Source organism: Cucurbita pepo, chromosome 15 (assembly GCF_057944985.1).
Source record: "Cucurbita pepo subsp. pepo isolate OVF chromosome 15, ASM5794498v1, whole genome shotgun sequence".
NCBI classification, from domain to species: domain Eukaryota; kingdom Viridiplantae; phylum Streptophyta; class Magnoliopsida; order Cucurbitales; family Cucurbitaceae; genus Cucurbita; species Cucurbita pepo.
This window is the reverse complement of record NC_141812.1, coordinates 1,515,261-1,535,661: the sequence shown is the minus strand read 5'-3', so window position 1 is coordinate 1,535,661 and position 20,401 is coordinate 1,515,261. Positions and strand designations below refer to the sequence as shown.

The 20,401-nt window shown below is 39.9% G+C and overlaps 2 protein-coding genes across 2 annotated transcripts; both read left to right on the top strand.

Annotated features, from left to right (window-relative positions):
* The first annotated feature begins 7,754 nt into the window (after window positions 1-7,754).
* On the top strand, window positions 7,755-11,381 carry CDT1A (CDT1-like protein A). The gene is made up of 7 exons (XM_023697862.2): window positions 7,755-8,154; window positions 8,262-8,381; window positions 8,805-9,039; window positions 9,471-10,307; window positions 10,416-10,611; window positions 10,706-10,796; window positions 10,956-11,381. The coding sequence occupies exons 1-7, from the start codon at window positions 7,802-7,804 to the stop codon at window positions 11,011-11,013; spliced, it is 1,890 nt and encodes a 629-aa protein (XP_023553630.2). The 5' UTR covers window positions 7,755-7,801; the 3' UTR covers window positions 11,014-11,381.
* Window positions 11,382-14,103: 2,722 nt separating this feature from the next.
* Window positions 14,104-16,530, top strand: LOC111811928 (basic helix loop helix DNA-binding superfamily protein). Its single transcript, XM_023699000.2, has 2 exons — window positions 14,104-16,191; window positions 16,311-16,530. Exon 1 carries the CDS (start codon window positions 14,271-14,273, stop codon window positions 16,041-16,043), a length of 1,773 nt encoding a protein of 590 aa, XP_023554768.2. The 5' UTR covers window positions 14,104-14,270; the 3' UTR covers window positions 16,044-16,191; window positions 16,311-16,530.
* Window positions 16,531-20,401: the final 3,871 nt, after the last annotated feature.

Genomic DNA, 20,401 nt, shown 5'->3' with positions numbered 1-20,401 from the left:
TTATGGAAATTGGGCTAGCTAGATGGGCTCTGGGCCCAAAGGATTAAACAGGATTCTTTATATGGAAATTGGGCTGCTAGATGGGCTCTGGGCCCAAAGGATTAAACAGGATTCTTTATATGGAAATTGGGCTGCTAGATGGGCTCTGGGCCCAAAGGATTAAACAGGATTCTTTATATGGAAATTGGGCTGCTAGATGGGCTCTGGGCCCAAAGGAATTAAACAGGATTCTTTATATGGAAATTGGGCTGCTAGATGGGCTCTGGGCCCAAAGGATTAAACAGGATTCTTTATATGGAAATTGGGCTGCTAGATGGGCTCTGGGCCCAAAGGATTAAACAGGATTCTTTATATGGAAATTGGGCTGCTAGATGGGCTCTGGGCCCAAAGGATTAAACAGGATTCTTTATATTGGAAATTGGGCTGCTAGATGGGCTCTGGGCCCAAAGGATTAAACAGGATTCTTTATATGGAAATTGGGCTGCTAGATGGGCTCTGGGCCCAAAGGATTAAACAGGATTCTTTATATGGAAATTGGGCTGCTAGATGGGCTCTGGGCCCAAAGGATTAAACAGGATTCTTTATATGGAAATTGGGCTGCTAGATGGGCTCTGGGCCCAAAGGATTAAACAGGATTCTTTATATGGAAATTGGGCTGCTAGATGGGCTCTGGGCCCAAAGGATTAAACAGGATTCTTTATATGGAAATTGGGCTGCTAGATGGGCTCTGGGCCCAAAGGATTAAACAGGATTCTTTATATGGAAATTGGGCTGCTAGATGGGCTCTGGGCCCAAAGGATTAAACAGGATTCTTTATATTGAAATTGGGCTGCTAGATGGGCTCTGGGCCCAAAGGATTAAACAGGATTCTTTATATGGAAATTGGGCTGCTAGATGGGCTCTGGGCCCAAAGGATTAAACAGGATTCTTTATATGGAAATTGGGCTGCTAGATGGGCTCTGGGCCCAAAGGATTAAACAGGATTCTTTATATTGAAATTGGGCTGCTAGATGGGCTCTGGGCCCAAAGGATTAAACAGGATTCTTTATATGGAAATTGGGCTGCTAGATGGGCTCTGGGCCCAAAGGATTAAACAGGATTCTTTATATGGAAATTGGGCTGCTAGATGGGCTCTGGGCCCAAAGGATTAAACAGGATTCTTTATATTGAAATTGGGCTGCTAGATGGGCTCTGGGCCCAAAGGATTAAACAGGATTCTTTATATGGAAATTGGGCTGCTAGATGGGCTCTGGGCCCAAAGGATTAAACAGGATTCTTTATATTGAAATTGGGCTGCTAGATGGGCTCTGGGCCCAAAGGATTAAACAGGATTCTTTATATGGAAATTGGGCTGCTAGATGGGCTCTGGGCCCAAAGGATTAAACAGGATTCTTTATATTGAAATTGGCTGCTAGATGGGCTCTGGGCCCAAAGGATTAAACAGGATTCTTTATATGGAAATTGGGCTGCTAGATGGGCTCTGGGCCCAAAGATTAAACAGGATTCTTTATATTGAAATTGGGCTGCTAGATGGGCTCTGGGCCCAAAGGATTAAACAGGATTCTTTATATGGAAATTGGGCTGCTAGATGGGCTCTGGGCCCAAAGGATTAAACAGATTCTTTATATGGAAATTGGGCTGCTAGATGGGCTCTGGGCCCAAAGGATTAAACAGGATTCTTTATATGAAATTGGGCTGCTAGATGGGCTCTGGGCCCAAAGGATTAAACAGGATTCTTTATATGGAAATTGGGCTGCTAGATGGGCTCTGGGCCCAAAGAATTAAACAGGATTCTTTATATTGAAATTGGGCTGCTAGATGGGCTCTGGGCCCAAAGGATTAAACAGGATTCTTTATATGGAAATTGGGCTGCTAGATGGGCTCTGGGCCCAAAGGATTAAACAGGATTCTTTATATTGAAATTGGGCTGCTAGATGGGCTCTGGGCCCAAAGGATTAAACAGGATTCTTTATATGGAAATTGGGCTGCTAGATGGGCTCTGGGCCCAAAGGATTAAACAGGATTCTTTATATTGAAATTGGGCTGCTAGATGGGCTCTGGGCCCAAAGGATTAAACAGGATTCTTTATATGGAAATTGGGCTGCTAGATGGGCTCTGGGCCCAAAGGATTAAACAGGATTCTTTATATTGAAATTGGGCTGCTAGATGGGCTCTGGGCCCAAAGGATTAAACAGGATTCTTTATATGGAAATTGGGCTGCTAGATGGGCTCTGGGCCCAAAGGATTAAACAGGATTCTTTATATTGAAATTGGGCTGCTAGATGGGCTCTGGGCCCAAAGGATTAAACAGGATTCTTTATATGGAAATTGGGCTGCTAGATGGGCTCTGGGCCCAAAGGATTAAACAGGATTCTTTATATTGAAATTGGGCTGCTAGATGGGCTCTGGGCCCAAAGGATTAAACAGGATTCTTTATATGGAAATTGGGCTGCTAGATGGGCTCTGGGCCCAAAGGATTAAACAGGATTCTTTATATTGAAATTGGGCTGCTAGATGGGCTCTGGGCCCAAAGGATTAAACAGGATTCTTTATATGGAAATTGGGCTGCTAGATGGGCTCTGGGCACAAAGGATTAAACAGGATTCTTTATATGGAAATTGGGCTGCTAGATGGGCTCTGGGCCCAAAGGATTAAACAGGATTCTTTATATTGAAATTGGGCTGCTAGATGGGCTCTGGGCCCAAAGGATTAAACAGGATTCTTTATATGGAAATTGGGCTGCTAGATGGGCTCTGGGCCCAAAGGAATTAAACAGGATTCTTTATATTGAAATTGGGCTGCTAGATGGGCTCTGGGCCCAAAGGATTAAACAGGATTCTATATATGGAAATTGGGCTGCTAGATGGGCTCTGGGCCCAAAGGATTAAACAGGATTCTTTATATTGAAATTGGGCTGCTAGATGGGCTCTGGGCCCAAAGGATTAAACAGGATTCTTTATATGGAAATTGGGCTGCTAGATGGGCTCTGGGCCCAAAGGATTAAACAGGATTCTTTATATTGAAATTGGGCTGCTAGATGGGCTCTGGGCCCAAAGGATTAAACAGGATTCTTTATATGGAAATTGGGCTGCTAGATGGGCTCTGGGCACAAAGGATTAAACAGGATTCTTTATATGGAAATTGGGCTGCTAGATGGGCTCTGGGCCCAAAGGATTAAACAGGATTCTTTATATTGAAATTGGGCTGCTAGATGGGCTCTGGGCCCAAAGGATTAAACAGGATTCTTTATATGGAAATTGGGCTGCTAGATGGGCTCTGGGCCCAAAGAATTAAACAGGATTCTTTATATTGAAATTGGGCTGCTAGATGGGCTCTGGGCCCAAAGGATTAAACAGGATTCTTTATATGGAAATTGGGCTGCTAGATGGGCTCTGGGCCCAAAGGATTAAACAGGATTCTTTATATTGAAATTGGGCTGCTAGATGGGCTCTGGGCCCAAAGGATTAAACAGGATTCTTTATATTGGAAATTGGGCTGCTAGATGGGCTCTGGGCCCAAAGGATTAAACAGGATTCTTTATATTGAAATTGGGCTGCTAGATGGGCTCTGGGCCCAAAGGATTAACAGGATTCTTTATATGGAAATTGGGCTGCTAGATGGCTCTGGGCCCAAAGGATTAAACAGGATTCTTTATATGGAAATTGGGCTGCTAGATGGGCTCTGGGCCCAAAGGATTAAACAGGATTCTTTATATTGAAATTGGGCTGCTAGATGGGCTCTGGGCCCAAAGGATTAAACAGGATTCTTTATATGGAAATTGGGCTGCTAGATGGGCTCTGGGCCCAAAGAATTAAACAGGATTCTTTATATTGAAATTGGGCTGCTAGATGGGCTCTGGGCCCAAAGGATTAAACAGGATTCTTTATATGGAAATTGGGCTGCTAGATGGGCTCTGGGCCCAAAGGATTAAACAGGATTCTTTATATTGAAATTGGGCTGCTAGATGGGCTCTGGGCCCAAAGGATTAAACAGGATTCTTTATATGGAAATTGGGCTGCTAGATGGGCTCTGGGCCCAAAGGATTAAACAGGATTCTTTATATTGAAATTGGGCTGCTAGATGGGCTCTGGGCCCAAAGGATTAAACAGGATTCTTTATATGGAAATTGGGCTGCTAGATGGGCTCTGGGCCCAAAGGATTAAACAGGATTCTTTATATGGAAATTGGGCTGCTAGATGGGCTCTGGGCCCAAAGGATTAAACAGGATTCTTTATATGGAAATTGGGCTGCTAGATGGGCTCTGGGCCCAAAGGATTAAACAGGATTCTTTATATTGAAATTGGGCTGCTAGATGGGCTCTGGGCCCAAAGGATTAAACAGGATTCTTTATATGGAAATTGGGCTGCTAGATGGGCTCTGGGCACAAAGGATTAAACAGGATTCTTTATATGGAAATTGGGCTGCTAGATGGGCTCTGGGCCCAAAGGATTAAACAGGATTCTTTATATTGAAATTGGGCTGCTAGATGGGCTCTGGGCCCAAAGGATTAAACAGGATTCTTTATATGGAAATTGGGCTGCTAGATGGGCTCTGGGCCCAAAGAATTAAACAGGATTCTTTATATTGAAATTGGGCTGCTAGATGGGCTCTGGGCCCAAAGGATTAAACAGGATTCTTTATATGGAAATTGGGCTGCTAGATGGGCTCTGGGCCCAAAGGATTAAACAGGATTCTTTATATTGAAATTGGGCTGCTAGATGGGCTCTGGGCCCAAAGGATTAAACAGGATTCTTTATATTGAAATTGGGCTGCTAGATGGGCTCTGGGCCCAAAGGATTAAACAGGATTCTTTATATGGAAATTGGGCTGCTAGATGGGCTCTGGGCCCAAAGGATTAAACAGGATTCTTTATATGGAAATTGGGCTGCTAGATGGGCTCTGGGCCCAAAGGATTAAACAGGATTCTTTATATTGAAATTGGGCTGCTAGATGGGCTCTGGGCCCAAAGGATTAAACAGGATTCTTTATATGGAAATTGGGCTGCTAGATGGGCTCTGGGCCCAAAGAATTAAACAGGATTCTTTATATTGAAATTGGGCTGCTAGATGGGCTCTGGGCCCAAAGGATTAAACAGGATTCTTTATATGGAAATTGGGCTGCTAGATGGGCTCTGGGCCCAAAGGATTAAACAGGATTCTTTATATGGAAATTGGGCTGCTAGATGGGCTCTGGGCCCAAAGGATTAAACAGGATTCTTTATATTGAAATTGGGCTGCTAGATGGGCTCTGGGCCCAAAGGATTAAACAGGATTCTTTATATGGAAATTGGGCTGCTAGATGGGCTCTGGGCCCAAAGAATTAAACAGGATTCTTTATATTGAAATTGGGCTGCTAGATGGGCTCTGGGCCCAAAGGATTAAACAGGATTCTTTATATGGAAATTGGGCTGCTAGATGGGCTCTGGGCCCAAAGGATTAAACAGGATTCTTTATATTGAAATTGGGCTGCTAGATGGGCTCTGGGCCCAAAGGATTAAACAGGATTCTTTATATGGAAATTGGGCTGCTAGATGGGCTCTGGGCCCAAAGGATTAAACAGGATTCTTTATATTGAAATTGGGCTGCTAGATGGGCTCTGGGCCCAAAGGATTAAACAGGATTCTTTATATGGAAATTGGGCTGCTAGATGGGCTCTGGGCCCAAAGGATTAAACAGGATTCTTTATATGGAAATTGGGCTGCTAGATGGGCTCTGGGCCCAAAGGATTAAACAGGATTCTTTATATGGAAATTGGGCTGCTAGATGGGCTCTGGGCCCAAAGGATTAAACAGGATTCTTTATATTGAAATTGGGCTGCTACATGGGCTCTGGGCCCAAAGGAACATGCTACAACTTGGTTGGTGAGTGCCAAGGCCCAAAACTCATACTACTTCATTCGGCCTTTGGGCTTATATTGGATTGAACTTTTTCAAAGAGGAAATTCAAGTCGAGTTGACATTTTTTTGTCGGGTCAACCAACTAAGAATGATTATAAAAATTAACAATATTTAACATTCCTATTCTACTTTAAAAATTATTGTGAAGATTAAGAATATTTAACGTTCATAATATATGTTAGTGATGCGTTGTGACTCATGAATGTTTGATATTTGAATTTTATATTAATTATAGTTATTAAGTATATTTTAAAAAAATGATATTAAAAAAAAAAAACACCCAACAACCCAACCCGAAAATACAAGGTTGGATTGAGTTTGATGTAAACTCTATTCGGGTTGCTCTTTCATTTGACAATCTTTTCATGAATCCACAACGACAATACTTGCCATTGGTGGCATCCATCTAATCTACAATCCATATTGACGATGTCTCGTGAACACCCAAATTGATTACTAATGAAACGTATCTTCAGTGTGAGTCGCCTACAAGCGTTAATGGCAGTGTGATTTTCTCTCCCTTGCACGTTTTTTTCTTGTAAATGTGGTAATTTTCGATTGAGGTAAAACATAACATCAAGAAAATATTGAGAAAATCTTAAGTCCATACAATAATTATTATAACAACACATTTCCTCGATGTTTTTCTCGCATCTTGATCAATATTTTCTCAATACTCAACATCGAGATTATTAGGTCATTAGGTTCAATCATAGAAACTTCATGATTAAACATGTTTTGTTGGGTGATCTGTTAAGAATTTTTCTAGGATGCACGTGAATAAGGATAAATCACGTTGGGAGGACTTGTGTTGGTTTGTAGGGACAACATTCACTCTTAGAGACAAGTGGTAAGTAACGCATCTATGTTGCAAGGGATGTAGGGAAATGTCGGGGCCACAAGGTGCCGAATCTTGGGCACGAGACGTTGTATTATATTTAAATATCACTGATATTCTAATAAACAATTTATTGATTACGATCCAACCATAAACTATATTTCTCTTATGTCGGTGAGAGGACGAGACTCATTATTTACGTTCCAAAATCAACCATCGAGAAAACTATTCATTAATTCTTTAAAATAAAATTTTAATGATTTTTATCCAAAATTAATGGTTCGAGTATTTTTGTAATATATATATATATTATATCCTTTCCATTTTTTTCTCCATCAAAATTGATTAGGGATAAAATTTAAATATTATCATAATTTTTACATTTAAGGCAACAAATAAATTCTAAAATTAGAAAAAAATCGAGTGATTTTTCTGAAAGAATTTTTTATTTTTAAACCAATTGTAAAAAAAAAATCTTGAAGTTAAATTATAAATAAAGTGATTTATGAACTTTAAAAAATATATAATAAATCTTTTTTTTTTTAATTTTATATCGACTAAATCATTAATAAATTAATTGATATATTAACTATAAATTTAAATATAAATACGACTCTACATTAAATTTATAATTTTAAAATTAAGTTGGTAATAAATCAACAAAATTATTAAAAAAATTATTCACACAAAATATAATTAAAGAAAATCCAGGCTGGCCCACGTTCCTCAAGATCCAAGGGAATCCAAACAATGAGGATAGACTAATCCATATTCCGAATAAGCCAAAAGAATTTGGCGGGAACCAACGTTCCCTCGAGCTGGCTTATACGTAGAGTCCGAGTAAGTCCGTTCGTAGTCCGGCTATACTAACCCAGCTCCCAAACAACCCAGGACATTTAGGCGGGATCGAACGGGCTGTTTTGGCGGGAGACCACGTGGCAGGCCATAGAGCAGCGCTAGCTCACCATTCCCGCCAAAATCCATTCCATATATAAAAGCCCCTCAGATTTCATACCCTAAATCACCTCTTTCTCTCTGCCCTTTCCCATCTCTTCCAATCGGTAACAATGGACGCCTCCGAGAAGATTTCTTCTCCATCATCATCTTTACCCTTCAAATCGAAGAAAACTTTGCGTTCCAACTCCAAATCCTTACTTCAGGATCAACAATCTTTGAGTTCCAAGACACCGGAGAAGCCGGCGGAGCTCTCTACCAGAACTAGGAGCCGTAAGGTTGCGCTTTCAATCAAAGAGGTGCGGCGAGCTGCTGAGAGTGTCCGTGAATCTAATCGTCAGCTGCCTCGTGATCTGACCACTGAAGGGAGTAAATCGGTCAGGAGGCAGATAGATTCGTGGTCGAATGAAAGTCCATCTAGTAGATTCAAGACTTCTGTTGATAAGTCTAAGAAGTTGCCTGAGAAGTAAGTCTTTCGTTTCTTGATCTTGAATTTGGATTATTGATGGCTGGTTGCTTTTAGATCTAGTATCAATGTTTAGTGAATGAATGTTGTTACTTTGGTGTTTGCAGATTTGAATTTCTGAGCAAGTTCTTTGATAGCTTGGACTCTGTAATGCGGTTGTTACGATTTAAAGGTGTAGCATCCAATTTCTCTAATGTGTGTCCCAAGATCGAAGTCCTTACTGATAGGTACTTATTCTGCCTTCTACATTGACTTTTCCTATCTTTCATCGGATGCCATGGTCAATTTATGTGTTGATACTGCAGATAATTTAGTATTTTGAATCTTACTTAGGTGCCTAAGTAACACTGAAGACGTTTGTTAGATCCTCTATTGTTAGCTTGTAACGAAATAATGCTTGTTTGTAATGATAATTAATTAAGAAACGACGACTATGGACTTTGTTCTAAATATATGATTATTTTTTTCGTGAAGTGCAATTGTCTTTGTTCTGATATAGGTAGTTAAGCCTCACAAGATTGATTCCAAAACCTTCATTCGTACTTAATTTTCTGGCCATTAGTTATTTGACTTATTTTACTACTCATGAGAGCATCTCTAGACCTTATGTTGTGTTTTCCGATTCTGAACTTCGATGGCTGCGAGTGCAGGAGGTTTTCATATGGTCATTTGGCCCAAATGAAGTTTATTGTACCTGAAGCAATAGAGCTTAAGAAGGTCATGATCTTTGATGAGCGGACCAGTTGTATGAAGCCGGATCTTCACATATCATTCAACTTTAGCGTGCTAGATAATAAAGATGACCTTGAAACAGGAAACCAGTATATGCAATTGAGAAAGTTGTTCAAGGCACGGCTTTCAGAATTTGCAAGTTCCCATCCAGAGGTATGCTGCATTTTCCTTCTCTGATTTGTAGATGTAGTATTTGTTTGTGTTTGTGGTCATGAATCCTAGAATGTTAATTCTCTCTCTATAGTTACTGATCTTAAATGTGAACTTGGGATCCCTCTGTTATTTGCTAGTGCTTGCTCTGGTTTCTAGTTCCTACAGAATGTCTTAAAACAGAATGCATAGATGATGCCTGCTGGATGTGCTTGTCCCAAATTGTGTAGTGTAGGAATTAAGTTGGTGGTCATACCAAGGATTGATAGCATTCTGGTCACTGAAGTTTATAGTTATCATTGATTTGATGACCACTCATGATGGCTTGATTTTTCTTATTCAATTTGGAAGTCAATCTTCTCCTGTAGTATTTTGGAAGTATTGTATCCCACGTCTTCAAATTTTAACATTCTAAGACATGTTTTTATATTCAGATTGATGATGTTCCAAAGGATTTGCTGCCAAAGCCATTCAATTGCTCAAGTCAAGATCTTTTTCCAAAAACCAACTTTTTATCATCTGTCAAGGCACCAATTGAGCAATTGGCCGCTGAGCAACCAGCAATTTCATCAACAAGTGTTGCAGAAGATCATTCAAACGAAAATCAAGGTTTTCGGATAATTAAATCTACCATGACTGTTGCTGGCCCAAGTAAACAGAAGGAATTAATTGGGTTATCTCATTTTTCACCATCTTTTACCCGGCGTTTCTCTCAGAAAGTTAACAGAGAAACGGAGAAAACTGGCCAAGCTGCTAAGCGTTCTGATCAAATTCCATTTTGTTCCGATGCCGAGACAAAAGTCGAGACAGAATCTTCATCTATGCCTTTCTCCCCTGTTAAACTACCTTCCAACTCAACCTGCAATTCAAACTGTCCTGAAAACTATGCTTCTCCCCTTCGTTCTTCAGCATTGCCTCTTCCCACAACTCCCAGTAATATGGCAGCTAGAGTAGCCCTTACAAATGAAGACGACCCAACTGCAAAAACTAGTGATATAAAATCAACTCCTGCAAAGCTTGTTTCAACCCCGGCTCGTCTGATGGCTAGCACACCTGCAATGGCTCCACCGAAAAGAAGCTCCATGAGTCCCGATGACGATGATTCTTCTCGGTCAGCAAACAAGTTGGTTCGACGTCCTCCCCGCTCTAGATCACTTGTATTTGACACTCCCACAAAGGAAGATAAAAATGATGATCAAAAAGATCTTACAAGATGTGCATCACCTGACGATGACATCTTAGATATTCTACCTCAGAGCCTTGTGCAATCGGTATGACCATTCCCTATCTTATAAGCAATTCTCTCTTATTTTGTGCTTGATTGAAACTTCCATTTGCAGTCAAGTATGTTAAGAATTTCTCGTGTTCTCAATTTGCAGATCAGAGAGAAAGAAAGGAAGATTAAAGAAGAACAAATGCCGGCAATATCTCAAGCTAAGAGACGACAGAAAATGATTGCCAGCCTACCCAAACTCTTCAATGCTATCTTCTTCTTGTTCCACAAGCGCACAGTTATCACCAGGGAGGAGCTAATATACAAAATAATCGTTGGCAACATGGACATTGTTGACAAAAGTAAGCAAATAACGCACCTATTATAATTACATTCCATTTTATTTTAGCTTGTCTGGAGCTGATTCTGATTCATTTCATATGTTCTTACGTGTAGAGGAAATTGAAGAACAGATAAATTTGTTGCTAGAACTGGTTCCCGATTGGATTTCTGAGAAGTTGGCATCCAGTGGTGATGTATTACTCTGGTAAGCGTTTCTTACATAGTATTGGAAAATTAACATAGTATTACTCTGGTAAGCGTTTCTCACATAGTATTGGAAAATTATCATAATCGACCTTCCGCAAAAACTTGATGATTCTCCGACGAGGGGTTACTTAAAATCCTGTCTGGTTTCTTATTGCAGCATCGATAGATTGTCGAGTGCTGAGACGGTACGCGCTCGACTTGCAGAAGCTAAGTGAAGAAGAACTTTGGAGCTGAAAAGTTGCTTGTTGTTGTTGCACGCCAGTGATGGGTCCATTTTGTTTCCCAGCATCTAACCTCGCAGTGTAGTGGTTACACAATTCAATTGCCAAGCTCATAGCCTCTGTAATGTAAATTAACCATAAACCTAGAATACGAAAGTCCTAACTTGAATGAACAACACCTTTTGTTTTGATTGATTCATTGCCCTCACAGAATTAGTGTCACCTCATTGTCTATCTGTGCTGATATATAGCACTAGGAGGGTAGTTTCAAATATTCATGAAGGAAAGTAATATATTATTTATGAACATTCAGTATTGAATTCAATGAGTATATGTACCATTTGTAGCATTATAATTTTTTTACAATATCTTTTACAAGAGTCACTTTATTATGCTCTTTTTTTACATTCCTTATAAGAGTAGAAATGTTTCGTTGGGCCAGCGTCGTTGATGGCACACTGCATGACGTCTAGCTCTGATATCAATGTTCTTGCTGGCAACTACTACTCGGTGTCTGGCTCTGCTATCATTTGTAATAGTCCAAGCCCACTGTTAGCCGATATTGTCTTCTTTGAACTTTGACTGAAGTTCTTGCTGGCAACTACTACTCGGTGTCTGGCTCTGCTGTCATTTGTAATTGCCCAAGTCCACTGTTAGCAGATATTGTCTTCTTTGAACTTTGACTGAAGTTCTTGCTAGCAACTACTACTCGGTGTCTGACTCTGCTACCATTTGTAATTGCCCAAGCCCACGGTAGATATTGTCTTCTTTGAACTTTCCCTTTCAGTCTTTCTCTCAAGATTTTTAAAACGCGTCTTTTAGGGAGAGGTTTCCACATATTTATAAGGAATGTTTCGCTTCCCTCTCCAACCGACGTGGGATCTCACAGAATCAAGATTTGGAATGTGTATTCGTTACCTATATGCTCCGACATTCTCTTCCATTTCCTTACGACATGATTACGTTACTTATTACTTCTAAGAGTAAAAACTATCTCTATATGACCAATCTAATTTCTGCCGCATGTTTTTTCTTCACTCATATGCACTTTAAGAAAATTACTCGAAGATCACCATACATAAAATGGTTCAAAGCAAACACTGAAAATGAAGATGTGTTTTGTATTCTTATTCGATGTGGTCTCAGCTCATTCATATACTCTTCCTTTACTCGGGTATCACAATTCTAATACATTTGGCAACGAAACTATAACAATGTACAACCAAATGAAAACGAGATGCAATGTCTTGTAATACTCACCTCCATTAAACAAGCATCAATCCTACAAGACAAGGATGAACATTAATAAAATGGGCGCAGTCATTTTACATCTCCAATAAAGAAACTTATCTAAATCCAATGGAGTTCTTGGAAGTTTGCTCCCATTGATATCTACGAACAAGAAAACCAAGATTCTCACTACAAAAACCAGCTCAAAATGGTTGGTTGAGTATTAGTGAGTTAAGCAAATGAGGCCCATACTAGAATTTAGAACACCACAACACCCTTCTCTTGCCAAGAACAATTGGGGTGGAGCTTCTCCTTTGCTAGCTAGAAACATACCCCATGACACTCTTGAACTTAGGTATCTCAAGCTCAACTCCGCTCGTACTCGAGACGAAATCTTTCCTCTTCTAGAAGACGATCAGCATAGCTATTACTTGCCCGTCTCGTACACGCCTCGACTACAACGTCTCGAGAAGTCGAGGTATGTCAAGGGGAGTTCGTTTTTGTCGAAGTTGTCTTTACCGTGGAGAGGGAAGAGGAAGACATTGTTGGGATCGAACTCGAGGAAGAAATGGTTTAAGGGATGGGATTATCAAAACCGATGGCCTCAAGGCTGGTGCTAAGGTTCAGTTTGATCGTCTTATTGTATGAACTCATGGAATTCTGGAATCAAACCGAATAGACATCATTGTTGATATATATAAGGCAAAATGATGTTAAATTCGGTAGTTTACACAGGTTTAGTTGGATATTAAAAAAAATTATACTTATCCACGACACGTGCTATATTAATAACTAAAATTTAGTAGAACCCAAATATCAAATGTTCACCTGTCACGAACCCATCACTAATATTAGTGATATCAGTTATAAACGTCAAATATTCTTAATTTTCGTAATAATCTTAAAAGTAGGGTTGGGGTAGGGTTCTAACCCTATTTTTAAGTTGTCGGGTTGTTTTTTTTTTTAAAAAAAAAAAATTACAAAAAATCATACTCGTCTACCATAAATATTGCATTAATATTAAAATCTCATAAGGTTTAAATATCAAACGTTCACAAGTTACAACATATCTCGGTTATACATGTCAAATATTTTTAATTTTTGTAATAATCTTAAAATTAAGGTAAGATTGAATTAGACTGTAATTCTATTTTCGAGTTCAAAAAATGTTAATCTGCGAACTGACCTAAATTTTCGGTTTTTCAAAAATTCAATCCAACCCAAATTGAAAATTATTTTTTTTTAGCTCAACTCGATTTTACATTTTATGTCGGATAGTTCGAGTCAATTAGATTCTAAACTAGTATATGTTGGATGAAAGTCACTCTAATTTAGGAATGATCATGAGTTTATAATCAAGAAATATCATTTGGTAGAAGGCTTTTTGGGAAGCCCAAAGTAAAGCTATGAAAGATTATGCAGGGTCCATATGTCTTGACGCCATCTCGAGTCTCGGGATTTCGTTGGCCATCATAACTCGCTCGGTCATGCCATCGAGAATGACAAGATGAGATGCGACGTTGCATTGAGAGACTTTGGCCCGAGCAGAGCCAAGGTCAAGCCGAATGACTTAGCCTAGCGTAGAGGCAAGTCGGATGAGTTGCAGACGATTGAACATGTACGCACAAGCGGCGTGTGTGGTCGAACAAGCTTGAATTCTGCACAAACAATGTTTAATGGACGAAGACAAACCTCGCCTAAGGTCCGATGAAGCCACAAAGCCGGGGTGGAAAATATATATGGGGCATAATTGCCCTCAAGGCTAGTCGTGATCGTGTCAAGATCAGGACGCTACAGGTAAAAAAGGTAGGACGGTGACAGAAAAAAAATTGAACTAAAATAGGATTTAAATTCTCTTTTGTCCGTAAAAAAGGAAGAGGGCGGGAGATGAGAGAAATCAAGAACAAGGAAGATGGAGTTCGCGTTCCCCCACTCCAAAATATACGCAGAAAAGCCGATCTCTCGGCCTCTCTAGTTTCCAAAATGGTTCAGCTAAATGGCGATGGAGAATAGCTGCAGCGATGTTTTCAATCACGCCTACCAACGCTCTTAAACAGATAACGAGAAGCATTAGCAACTTCGTTAGTTCTTCAACCCCAAGAACTCTTCAAGGACCGTATGTTTCTACTTTCAAGCAAACTCTTCTTGATCGAATCAAAAACTGCTCCACAATAAACGACCTGGATGGTATTTATGCTTCAATGATCAAAACTAATGCAACCCAAGATTGCTTTTTAGTGAATCAGTTTATTAGCGCGTCGTTAACATTCAACTCTGTAGATTACCCTGTTTTGGCCTTTACCCAGATGGAAAATCCTAATGTTTTTGTGTATAATGCGATGATTAGGGGATTTGTATATTGTGGGTATCCATTTCGAGCTGTACAATGTTATGTTCATATGCTAGAATCACAGGTTTTGCCAAGTAGTTATACGTTTTCGTCATTAGTTAAAGCTTGCACCTGTATGTGTGCGCTTGATTTGGGACGGATGATCCATTGTCACATTTGGAAGAATGGGCTGGAATTGGATGTGTTTGTTCAAACTTCTCTGATTGATTTGTACTCAAATTTGGAGAGATTTGGGGATGCGCGAAAGGTGTTCGATGAAATGCGTGAAAGAGATACTTTTGCATGGACTACTATGGTTTCAGCTCTAGCTCGTGCTGGAGATATGGATTCAGCTAGGAAGTTGTTTGAGGAAATGCCTGAAAGCAATACTGCAACTTGGAATACCATGATTGATGGCTATGCAAGATTGGGAAATGTGGAGTCTGCAGAGTTTCTCTTCAATCAGATGCCGGCTAGGGATATAATCTCCTGGACAACTATGATCACTTGTTATTCTCAGAACAAGCAATATGAAGAAGCGCTGATGATTTATGGCGACATGAGATTGAATGGGATTATTCCCGACGAGGTAACAATGTCGACTGTTGTTTCAGCTTGTGCCCACATTGGAGCTCTTGAGCTAGGAAAAGAGATACATCATTACGCAATGTCTTGGGGGCTTAATCTCGATGTTTATATTGGATCTGCATTAGTTGATATGTATGCTAAGTGCGGGAGTTTAGATCGATCACTTTTGGTTTTCTTCAAATTGAAGGATAAAAATTTATATTGCTGGAATGCTGTAATCGAAGGGCTCGCTGTTCATGGTTATGCGGAGAAGGCGCTGAGGATGTTTGTTATCATGGAGAGGGAGAAGATCATGCCCAATGGTGTTACCTTTATTAGCATATTAAGCGCTTGCACACATGCTGGGTTAGTTATAGAAGGCAGAAGTAGATTTTCGAGCATGATTCGTGATTATGGAATCCGTCCCGAAGTTGAACACTATGGTTGCATGGTTGATATGTTGAGTAAAGCAGGATTGCTCGATGAAGCGTTAGAATTGATTAACGGTATGGAATTTGAACCGAACTCTATCATTTGGGGAGCTTTGTTGAATGGATGCAAGCTTCATGGGAACTCGGAGATTGCGAAAGATGCTGTTCGACAGTTGACGATTTTGGAGCCCAAGAACAGTGGACATTACAATCTTTTGGTTAGCATGTATGCTGAAGAAAAACACTGGATGGAGGTTGCTCATATTCGAGCAATGATGAAAGAAAACGGAGTAGAAAAGAAATATCCCGGGTCAAGTTGGATCGAATTGGAAGGGAGAATTCATCAGTTTTCAGCTTCAGCGGATTGTCACCCGGATTCTGACAAAATATACTTTATACTGACAGAATTAGATGGTCAGCTGAAGCTAGCTGGTAACGTTCTCGAGCCTTCAGTATCCGAAATTTGACATACGTTAAGGGAGGGCCTGGTGAGATTGTATGTTATTTGCCTATCAGCCATTTCTGCTCTACTGATTAAGGTAGATTGAAGGGAGAAATCTCAAGGCCAAGTGCTTATTCAGATCAAGGCTCAAATTAGCCTCATTTAGAGCCATGGTAATCTTTGAACTTAGGGATGTAAAGCTCGAATCTCTACGCTTGTTCGTCGAAGTAAATTCGATCATTATATTTATGCTAGCGGTATATTCACGTTCGGTTTGTAATTTTTGATCCAGTGATCGAAAGAAGAAGGGGCCGTGACTAAATTTATAACTAGAGAACGTACTGCTATCCCACGACCGGAGCAGACTTAGTGAAGTGATTTGATTGAACAACCCCAGCTAATGGATACCCTGTAACAGGTCAGTCATTTTTTCCTTCTCTGTACAACACATTCATATATTTCAAACACATATATGATCATAGTGTCTGCATTATGCGCTTCTTTAGAAACGAGCTAGGTTTGGAGAAGAATTGAAATCAAAACCTACTTAGCATACTCTTCACATATAATGTCATTCAAGACAAATGTGTTTGAATTATGTTCCAAAACCTCCAACTCGTCCTCTAGATGTTTAAGGTTGGAATGACGTGGGGAAAGAATACTCCTAGTGTAACGGCCCAAGCCCAATGCTAGCAGATATTGTCCTTTTTTAGTTTTCTTTTCCTGACTTCCCTTCAAGATTTTTCAAATGCATCTGCTAGGGAAAGGTTTCCACACCCTTATAAAAAATGCTCAATTCCCCTCTCCAACCGATTTGGGATCTCACAATCCACCGTCCTTCGTGGCCTAGCGTCCTCGCTGGGATTCGTTCCCCTCTCCAATCGACAATCCACCCTCCATTCTTTTGGTAGGACTCGACAACTGTCGTTTTGTACAATTCAAATCTCATACCATAACCATAACGCCCATGCTCAAGATTCAAACTTCTTGGAAAATCCAGAACAAAAGCCTTGATTTGGTCAAAACTTTAGTGAGAGGTTAAATAAAAATACAATAAGTAGACTTAACTTGTGAGATCCCATGTCGGTTGGAGAGGGCAATAAAACATTCCTTATTATAAGGGTGTGGAAACTCCAACCTTGTAGATGCGTGGGAGAGAGAGTAAAGTCAATTCATTAGTAGTCCGTTAGATTTGAATGTGTATAGCAATATCTAGCCGATGCGAGAGCGGTTAATGTAGACGGACTGTAAATTCGTTGGCAATATATCTTTTTAAAATCGTGAAATTGACGACGATACGTAACAGACTAAATTGAACAATATTTGATAGCAGTGGGTTAATGTATGAAATGAATGGGTGAATATAGAGTTAACCATTTAAACTTTATTGCACAAACTTACCATTAGTGGATGAAATAAAGAGTGAGACTTTAAGATGAAAAGCATACACCTCCCAAAGCTTAGGGGTGAAAATTGACTCCACACCATCACTGTGAGATCCCACATCGGTTGGGGGAGGAGAACGAAACATTCTTTATAAGGGTGTGAAAACTTTTCTCTAGCAGACGCGTTTTAAAAACCTTGAGGAGAAGCATGAAAAGAAAAGTCCAAAGAGAACAATATTTGCTAGTGGTGGGCTTGGGCTGTTACTAATGGTATCAGAGCCAGACATCGGGCGGTGTGCCAATGAGGAGGTTGAACCCTGAAGGAGGGTGGACACGAGGCGGTGTGCCAGCAAGGATGCTGGGCCCAAAGGGGGTGGATTGTGAGATCCCACATCGGTTGGGGAGGAGAGCGAAACATTTGTTATAAGGGAGAGCGAAACATTTTTTATAAGGGCGTGAAAACTTCTCTCTAGCAGACGCGTTTTAAAAACCTTGAGAGAAAGCCTGAAAGGGAAAATCCAAAAAGGACAATATCTGCTAGCGGTGGGCTTGGACTCTTACCATCAAAGAGAAACAAAACTAACCGAAAAACCGGAATTATGTCAAGTGATCACTGACCATGTTTGGAAAAGAAGAAAGTTTCATAAACTCCTAAGAAAATGATCATTAAAAAAATGACTCTACAACCATTAGGGAGGTGCTTGACTGATCAAAGCTCGAGATCAACATCAACTGTATTCATGAAAAAGTCCAAAAAAAAAAAAAAAAAAAAAAAAAAAAGAAAAAAAAAAGGAGAAAATCTAGACGCCCAACATGTTGATATGGACGTCGCTTGTTGAATGTAGGTGGCAGCATTAGGGTTACCGACAGAGAGGAGACATTGCTCAAACTGGAAGCCATTACTACCTTTTCTTTAAACATTAAAACCCCATCATGCGGCCAAAATTTTAGACTTCTTTTTGGGTAAACAAAGAAACCACAAACAAAAACAAACACGTCTAAAAAAACTGAAGCCAAACTCAGTTCAAAGATGCAATTTTTTAAAAAGGTTTAAACCTTCTTCCTTTTTTCTTTACCTTTTTGAATGGGATACAACCAACTTCTCTGCCTCTAAGTTGTTTGGGAGAGTTTGTGTGGTTCAAAAGTAAAAGTAGTGATAAGAAATTGAGAATAATGCTTCCAAAATGTGTCAGTTTGTGTGCTGAAGCCTGAGGATAGAAAGAGTTTTGTAGGGTTGTGGATTTGTGGGGCTTTCTTGCATCCTCGAAAACCCAGAAAGGTATTCCATTTTCTTAAGAAAAAGAAAACTAAGTTTAAGTTATCAACAATACTATGAAAAGTTTGTCATTTATTTCTAAAATATCTCTATACTTTATAAAAGATAACGAGATTCCACGTCGGTTGGAGAGGAGAATGAAACATTTTTTATAAGGGTGTGGAAACCTCTCCCTAGGAGACACGTTTTAAAGCCTTGAGGGGAAGCCCATAAGGGAAAGGCCAAAGAGAACAATATATGCTAGCGGTGGGCTTGGGGTATTACAAATGGTATCAGAGCTAGGCATCGAGCGATGTGCCAGCAAGGACGTTGGGCTCCAAAGAGGGGTGGATTGGGGTGCCCCATATCGATTGGAGAAGGGAATGAGTGCTAGCGAGGACCCTAGATCCGAATGGGGGTGGATTGTGAGATTCCACGTCCATTGGGGAGGAGAATGAAACATTTTTTATGAGAGTATGGAAACCTCTCCCTAGCATACACGTTTTAAAATCTTGAGTGGAAGCCTAGAAGGGAAAGCCCAAAGAAGACAATATTTGCTAGTGGTGGACGAGGGCTGTTACAAATGGTATCAGAATTAGGCACTGGGCGATGTGCCAACAATGACACTAGTGAGGGAACGAGTACCAACAAAGACGCTGAGTCCCAAAGGGGGTGGATTGTGAGATCCCCCATCAATTAGTAAGGAGAATGAAACGTTCTTTATGCTAGCGGTGGGCTTGGGCTTGGGCTTGGGCTTAGGCTGTTACATTCTTTCTATAAATGTTCAAAAACTACTGTCATTAGAGTTGTGAAGTCCTTTATAATTTGGATATGAAGCACGGTGACAGTGACCTAAGGCAACGTTTGGATCATCACATCGTTCTAGATCACTTCTACACCGTTTCAAGTCCAAACTTTAAGATAATTTTAAAACGTTTATGAAAGAATAAGGATAAGGATAATGTTTACAAATTTTAAAAGAACAAACAAAAATGCAAGAACAGCCTCTAAACATTGACTAGAGTTCACACGGTGAGACAAAAAGCAAGGCTAGGGGGAAACATGGCGTTATTGCTACAATACAAAGTTAATGTTTTGGTCAAAGCTTGTGTGGTTTGGTCCCTTAGTTTCTCCAAGGTTGTCTCCACCTGTGATTATCTTTCTTCCCTCTCAAGCTCATACCACTTTCAAGTATGGCACTAAATGATTGCAATAATCAATGGCTTTGTGGGGTTCGACTTACTTTGTCTTCACCTACTCTTTCTTCCACGTACGAAGATCCCGTTTTAGATATCATATCAAATTATTGAATGCACGAAACTATTAATTCATCATCATCATCAACTTTATATATGACTCGATTACTTTTCAATATGATTACCTTACATAAATGTTTCAGAACTACCATAAGAATAAACATCTGTTAAAATGTTGGACGAAATTACGATATGGAATGGTGTGGCGTGGCGGTGGCTTGAAATAGTGTGATTGTCTCAAATTCCATTTCAAGTCATTGCAGCACTGTTTCTTATCAAAGTTTTTGTTCAACATTCTAACGAATTTCTACCCCAAATCGTAATCTTTGTAAAATAAAAAATACTAGGAACTACAGAATGATTGCACGGGTAGATCCATGTGAAGAGGGAATTGATGGGAATTTTTTTTTTTTTTTCGTTATTAAATTTGGTCCATAAAATACACAAAACCTGAAAGGGTATGAGATAAAATGAATTAAACCCAAAA

Coding starts and splice junctions, on each gene's coding strand:
- CDT1A (XM_023697862.2), top strand. CDS start 7,802: ATGGACGCCTCCGAGAAGATTTCTTCTCCATCATCATCTTTACCCTTC. Junction 9,040..9,470: donor TTGCAAGTTCCCATCCAGAG/GTATGCTGCATT, acceptor TTTTATATTCAG/ATTGATGATGTTCCAAAGGA. Junction 10,308..10,415: donor CTCAGAGCCTTGTGCAATCG/GTATGACCATTC, acceptor CTCAATTTGCAG/ATCAGAGAGAAAGAAAGGAA.
- LOC111811928 (XM_023699000.2), top strand. CDS start 14,271: ATGTTTTCAATCACGCCTACCAACGCTCTTAAACAGATAACGAGAAGC.